The 7523-nt window shown below is 31.1% G+C and overlaps 2 protein-coding genes and 1 long non-coding RNA gene across 3 annotated transcripts; all 3 read right to left on the bottom strand.

Annotated features, from left to right (window-relative positions):
- Positions 1–700: 700 nt before the first annotated feature.
- On the bottom strand, positions 701–1927 carry LOC135125409 (odorant receptor 45b-like). The gene is made up of 6 exons (XM_064051029.1): positions 1756–1927; positions 1447–1635; positions 1179–1398; positions 961–1060; positions 810–914; positions 701–754 (listed from the first exon to the last, which is right to left on the bottom strand). The coding sequence occupies exons 1-6, from the start codon at positions 1925–1927 to the stop codon at positions 701–703; spliced, it is 840 nt and encodes a 279-aa protein (XP_063907099.1).
- Positions 1928–2127: 200 nt separating this feature from the next.
- Positions 2128–6925, bottom strand: LOC135125348 (uncharacterized). The gene is made up of 8 exons (XM_064050893.1): positions 6851–6925; positions 5123–5489; positions 4882–5073; positions 4691–4811; positions 4421–4520; positions 4261–4365; positions 3165–3320; positions 2128–2151 (listed from the first exon to the last, which is right to left on the bottom strand). Exons 1-8 carry the CDS (start codon positions 6923–6925, stop codon positions 2128–2130), a joined length of 1140 nt encoding a protein of 379 aa, XP_063906963.1.
- Positions 6926–6964: 39 nt separating this feature from the next.
- On the bottom strand, positions 6965–7313 carry LOC135144271 (uncharacterized). The gene is made up of 3 exons (XR_010283072.1): positions 7229–7313; positions 7070–7174; positions 6965–7006 (listed from the first exon to the last, which is right to left on the bottom strand). It is a non-coding gene; the product is annotated as an uncharacterized LOC135144271 (long non-coding RNA).
- Between the last annotated feature and the right edge of the window lie 210 nt (positions 7314–7523).

Here is a 7523-nt window from a genome sequence, read left to right as displayed (position 1 = left end):
CAACTGTCCAACTTAATGGTAGATACTCCTAAGAATTTCAAATTTGTGCGATATTTTGAACTTAGTTACTGAATAAATTTTACGTTTATTAACAAGCACAGAGCTCTAGTTCATGGTATGAAAAAACTTTTCAGTTCCTTTTATGTATTCGCATTTATTTTTTTTTAGGTGAAAGGCCAATTAAATCCATTTTATATTTAATATCGTGGTTTTGAGAATATACTAGATGAATGATGCTATAACTAATTTCGCAAAAATATTTCTCGCAGCCTCAAGTACCCTTTATAATAAAAACTCACAAGTAAGTAAAGCACAATTTATTGAACGGGTTCAAAAATTTCTTTATTGCCTTTTACTTCATAACATTTTTTCGAATAAACAACAAATTGCGGTAGTGACAAATGCATTACACATCTACAGTAATTCACAGTGTACACAATTTGAATAATTTAAATTTTATTTGCCTTAACAAAAATAATTATGAAATGTATGCTATTTTTAGTTATAATTATTGAAAACAGCAATCAACGAGTAACTTGTTTTCAGAACCTAAAAAATAAATATTAACTTGGAAAATTTACGGCAATACAAGAAACTTACCGATACGAATGTTGTAACTGTAACATTTACAACCTTTCCAGCGGTAATAAGCAGCGGCCGTTTAGAACGTTCCATTATAATTAGCAGATTTTTTCGAATTTCAACACGATTTATACCACGGTCCCATATAAATCGCGTTGCTTAAATCGTTATTCTAAAAACACAAAATTTAACATGTCTGAAACATATTAACTAACGGATTTCCTTACCTCCTCATATAGTAGTGTACCATAATGGCAGTAAAATAATATTTGAAAACTAAGGTTAAATGCTAGCACAAAATATGTCAAAGCTTCTAGACTGTTTAGTGGAACCTAATTAAATTCATAAGATTTGCATGACAACAATAGTTTAACTTACAAGTGTTAGACTGATGTAGCAGAAACATACAGCAAACATACTTCCAGCAAACTGACAGAATATGCTCCACGAGAAACAGTCTTCGTATTCGTCTATAAACCTAAAAATTTGTTTAAAAAAAAGATGTCAAAATATATACATACGAAAAAACTAATCAAAATTTCCTTCTTGACTCCAAACGTAGTAATTAATTTAGAACATCCGTTTTTTATATTTACCACAAAATATTTTTGTGGTGGTCAATACAACTTTCCAAGTATTTATGGACACAACGGAATTCTATGATATGCTCATTACGTTTGCTTAAGTTATGGTCTAGATGCTTGTTAAGATGTTCTAAGTTATTTTTCAAAACCTTTAGCTGAGCTGTTGCATGATACGCCAAACCACCAATCAGTGGATCCATGATTGTGCCAGAATAACTATTATATATAGTTGCTATAAATAGAAATGTGGGTTCTTACACATACAAATATTTTTACATACCTGCAGCTATATAAACAAAAGTAAAGTAGTAGTTCACAATGGTAGATGAGGGGTCATATGGTAACCACAAACGTAACGGAAGCTTTCGTCCTTTAACAAAGAGAACAGGGAAATTCCAACCAATATTTACCAACAACACGCCGTAAAAGTAAACAATGGAATTTCTGCGGCACACCCAGACACACTCATCTAAAATTTTTCTTTCGTGGTAGGTTTTTGGTGCAAATTTTTTCTGTCCGAAAAAATTGATACACCCTTTTATTTTGTCACTATTTCGAAGAAATGGCAGGAGCTTAAAAAAGAACGAACCACAATCGGCGACATATGTGAACATGAGGTTTGCTTCCAAGTTATTCGAGCTTTTTGCTAGCAAAATTTTCACTATTATTAATACTGTGGTCAACACTAACAAAGTAAAATATAACGTGTAAGCTCGCACTTTCAGAAATATCGAACTTTTTCCGTATGAATATAATCCCATAATGTGTAGCACTTTCAAGTTTAACCCGAAACTTTTTTGTATTATATTCACCATATCAATTTATTACTTCAGAATGAAAAACACGGGTGAAATGAGAGGTTGTTATTCAGTTACCTACTCTTATATATCGGCTTTTAGATTTTTTTCCGAAGAAATTCCACCCCTTTTAGCTTATCGTGCAATTATATTCAATATATATTTTACAACATGGCTTTGTGAATATGCTATAAACTTGATCAGTTAAAGGTTTAATAACAAAGTGGTTACAAAATTCTTGTATTCGTTTCCATTAATAACTATATTTTACATTTTTTATTCATTAAAGTGTGTGCTTTTGATAAAGGAATTGCATAACACTCTCGATGAAGCTATCGATCCTGCTTCATTAATTATGTAACGAATTAACTTCAAAGCTCTAACGCATTACAAAAGAAAGAAATTAATTTCGTATCGAACAATAAAAGCGCATCTGTTAAAATATTAATGTCGTGTAACCAATCAATAAAAATTGTGTTGGGTACAGGTGATGCAGCAAATGCACCCCTCATGTCAGAAATTGCCAAAATTATTCTTCTATAATTGCGTGCAAGGTAGGGTAGATCAGTATTAGTGTATATACAACAAGATTTGGTAGTAAAATCGTATATGTAAGCAAACTAAAAATGTAATTCTTTAACACATAAATTTATTATAATTTTTTTATCTCAATTTCGATTCCTTCGTTATGATATTTTCAAATTTTTAATCTGTAGGCGCAAATTTCTCCTCTCGTCGAATTAAATTTCCCCCCGAAAAAATTGTGACAACAACAAATTTTGTTTACAAGTCAAATAAATATATTTGTTTTTAAAAGCAGTTAAAAAAAGTTATTCGTTTCCACCACTCCACTGAGATTTACCGTGCATTTTCGGGTCTAGTAAATCTTCTATCTTCGGCACAGATTCTACTACGTATTATTGTAATATTATGATTTACTTCTGGACACATTTTCGCCAATAAAATGTAAAAACACCCTCCACCATAGTGTATAAATTTTTTTAGACAATGTAACATTGAAAAGCCAAAAAATATGTTTTTATTTGCCTTAGAAAAATAATTATCAAGAGTCAATAATTCGTTTTGTCATTTCTAATTATAACTGTTGAAAACAGCAATCAATGAATAACTGGTTTTCAAAACCTAAAAAAAATATCTCCTAGTTTGAAAAAATTATAGATACGAGAATACAAAAACTCACCGAAACAAATGTTCTGACTGTAACATTCACCACTTTCCCGGCAGTAATAAGCACTGGCCGTTTAGAACGTTCCATTATTATTAGTAGATTTTTTCGAATTTCAACATCGTATTTATACCATGGACCCATACAAATCGCCGTGATTAAATAGTTGTTCTAAAAATATAAAACTCAATATGTCAGAAACAGTGGTTGGAAGTAATTCAACTCCTCTCCAAGTAATGAGTAATTCTAACGAATTACTGTTTTTGAGTAATTCAGTCACTTTTACAATTACTTTTAACCCAAATACTCAAAAATATTGTTTTGTTTTCTTTACGATTCGTCCCCACAAAGAGACGATTAACCTAGTAGGGAGTTAAAATCTAAAACGAGTTTAACACAGAATTTGTTAAGAGACCAAATAACCATAATATATATAAGCTCTTCATCATTTTAAGGGTGAGCTAAAGGATATTCCAGCATATGGAAATACATGTAAATTTCTGCCCAAGTTTTTGACAAAAGTGTATGTCCGATTGTAATAAACTTCACACCGTTGAAATGAGCGTAAAAAACCGTACTCAGCCTGCTTTTCCGTTTTTTAAATTTTGTTGTCAAAAAAAACTACAACGAGGTAAAATTGTGATGAGTATGAGATTATCTGGTTTTCGCTATTTACATTAGTAGAAATTGTGTAAAAAAAATCCATTAAGCTTTACAGAAATAAGATATCTTAATAAATAATTGAGTAAACAGGGATAGAATATTTAAAATCTGTGGTCAAACAAACTTTAGCCATTTTTCTGGTCCATGTAACACATGCAGTAAAATAAATCACTAACACGTTTTTTCCTGACCCTTTGGACCCATATAACAAATATCTAAAATTGTGTCTTTATCAAATTTTTCAAAGTGAAAAAGTAATTGTTAAAGTAATTCATCACGTTTTAAAAGTAATGGGTAATGAATTCATTTAAAAAAAAGCAATTTCTAATTGTAATGAATTACTATTGTTACTGCATAATGAGTAATTGTAATGCATTACTTTTTAAAAGTAATTCTTCCAGTTACTGGTCAGGGATATATTGATCAGTTTGCCAATGTTTTTCCTTACCTCCTCATGTAGTAATGTACCATAATGGCAGTAGAATAATATTTGAAAACTAAGGTTAAATACCAGCACAAAATATGTCAAAGCTTCTACACTGTGTAAAGGAACCTAATGGAAGATTGAAATAGCATCAGATTTACATGAAAATAACATTGTAACTAACTAGAGTTAGACTGATGTAGCAAAAACATACAGAAAACATACTTCCAGCAAATTGGCAGAATATACTCCAAGAGAAGCATTCTTCGTATTCGCCTATAAACCTGCAAAAAAATCAAAATCTAGCCATATGTAAAAACTATGGTATAAAATACATTCACGACAAAATAATTCCGTCAAAATAGTGTACGAAGGTACATCCCAAAAAATATTATTCGTTGAATTATGTATCGCTCTTTATTACAGACAGACTCTTAGTCCGTTCGAAATATACATTGAATTGGACAGTGAAACGGGTGGGGGTAGAAATGGGGTTGGTACCAATGGTACCTCAGAAGATCTGTATTTTTGCTGGGCTATTTTGTCGGGGCTATTTTGACGGGCTACGGTAAAAACTATACCAAAATTTAGTAACTAATTTGGACATTAGAAGTTTTGCCCAAGTATCATTTTATATCTACTTACCACAAAATTTTCTTGTGGTGGTCAATACAACTTTCCAGATGTGTTCATTACTTTTATTCAACTTATCTTCTAGATGTTGGTCAAGATGCTCCAAGTTATGTTTTAAAATCTTTAGCTGAGCGGTTGCATGATACGCCAAACCACCAATCAGAGTATCTACTAATGTACCAGAATAACTAACATATAATGTAACTAGAAACGGAAACGTTGGTTCTAATACATACACACGATTTTTCTGTACCTGTAGCGATGTAGACAAAAGTAAAATAGTAGTTTACAGTGGCAGACGAGGGGTCATATGGTAACCACAAACGTAACGGAAGATTTCGTCCTTTAACAAATAACACAGGGAAATTCCAACCAAGAATTACCAACAAGACACCATAAAAGTAAACGGTGGAATTTCTGCGGCATATCCAGATGCACTCATCTGTAATGTTCTTTTCGTGGTGGGTTTTTGGTGCAAAATTTTTCTGTCCGAAAAAATTGATACACCCTTTAATTTTCTCACTATTTTGAAGAAATGGCAGAAGCTTAAAAAAGAACGAAGTACAATCGGCGACATATGTTAACATGAGATTCGTTTCCAAGTTATTTGAGCTTTCTTCCTTTACAATTTTAACAATTATTAACGTTGTGGTCAACACTAACAAGACAAAATATAATGTGTAAGCTCGTATTTTAAAAAAGATGGAACTCTTGTCATATGAATATAGTCCCATAATGTTTAGAACTTTCAGGTTTAAGCTAAAACTTTTTTCCATTATATTCGCCATGGTGGCTTATTATTTCATAGAACGAAAAACAGGACTAAAGTAAAAAGTCATCATTCAATTGCTCTTATATACCCCCTTTTATTTTTTTTACTTTAACGCCCAATTAAATTAATTTTATATTTTACATCAAGACTTTGTGAATATGCTATGAACCTCACTTGTTAAACGTTTAATTACAAAGTGATGAAAATTTTCTTGTATTGGTTGGCATCAATAACTACATTATTTCATTTCTTATTCATTAAAGAGAGTGCGTTTGATCAAAGTGTTACATGAAAATTTGGATGAAATTATCGATTCTGGTCAATTAATTATGTAACGAATTAACCCATAAATTTCAAAGCTATAAAGAATTATGAAAAATACATTAATTTCTTATCGAACACGAAGAAATTGTGTCCGGTCAAATCAGTTAAAGTTGTTTCGACGGCACAGAAACACCATTCGTATACAAATCACCACAATTGTTCTAAATTTTCTAGCGTTAATTAATAAGGACACACTGAATCCGTTTTAGAGTATCCTGCGATAGAAAATACTAAGAATTTTGCAGGATTACTGAATTTTTCAAGTGTCAGAACGCATCGATACCGTGAGGCAAGAAATGAATAATAATCTGTCAGAAGCACAGGGGTAAGCTTTTTTTCGTTGTAGCTCAAATCAGAAAAAAAAAACACGTTATGAAACTATACCATAACGAACTGATAACGAAATAAGTTAAAAAATGCTTAAAATGCATAGCTTTTAATCCTTGTCTTGAGAGAAATCTTGGCAAGCGATTAGGAAAACTTTTATATTTTCTTATGTTTAGATACCCCTTTTTTGTTGTTTTGCTTATGTTGATGTTAATGCTAGATCATCCAATGTTGCTGGAACTTTATTTCTCTCCACGTTAAAGATCGTTTAATGTAAATTAAGTTTACGACTGAGTAGAACACACTTAGTTGGGCGGGTTAAAAAAATATGTTTATTATCTAGTACTTCGTAACATTTATTGATAAATATATTAAATGGCATTGTGACAAATAATAAGTAGCTGCTACATTACATGCGACAAATAAGGAAAGTAATCATCACATTTGAATAATAGTTTTTAGTTGTAATTGTTGAAAACAGCAATCAATGAATAACTTGTTTTCAAAACCTAAAAAAAAATATTAATTTGAGAAACTACGACACTGCAAAATACTTACCGATACGAATGTTCGGACTGTAACATCTACCACCTTTCCAGCAGTAATAAGCACTGGCCGTTTAGAACGTTCCATTATGATAAGTAGATTTTTTCGAATTTCAACATCGTATTTGTACCACGGGCCCATATAAATTGCGTTTATTAAGTCATTATTCTAAAATCACAAAATATAACGTGTCTGAAATATATTTACCAGTTGACTAATGTTTTTCCTTACCTCCTCATACAGCAGTGTTCCATAGTGGCAGTAAAATAATATTTGAAAACTAAGGTTAAATATCAGCACAAAATATGTGATGGCTTCTACACTGTTTAATGGAACCTAGCAAAAGTTTCAATGATAAAGAATTTAAATAGAAATAACATTTTAACTAACGAGAGTTAGACTGATGTAGCAAAAACATACAGCAAACATGCTTCCAGCAAACTGACAGAATATGCTCCAAGAGAAACATTCTTCGTATTCGTCTATAAACCTACAAATTTATTGAGAAAAAAATATCAAAGTTTATACATACATAAAAACTGTATCAAAATTTCCTTTTCGCATCAACGTAGTAATTAATTTTATATTTACCATAAAATGTTCTTGTGATGATTGATACAACTTTCCAGGTATTTGTTGGTACAAGAGAACTTACTTTTGTTTAATTTATGCTCTAAATGCTTGT

This window comes from Zophobas morio, unplaced genomic scaffold (genome assembly GCF_036711695.1).
Source record: "Zophobas morio isolate AGI-343-1 ecotype UQ-CSIRO unplaced genomic scaffold, CSIRO_AGI_Zmor_V1 ptg000002l, whole genome shotgun sequence".
NCBI classification, from domain to species: Eukaryota; Metazoa; Arthropoda; class Insecta; order Coleoptera; family Tenebrionidae; genus Zophobas; species Zophobas morio.
The sequence above is the reverse complement of the archived record's forward strand: the minus strand, read 5'-3'. Positions and strand labels throughout refer to the sequence as shown.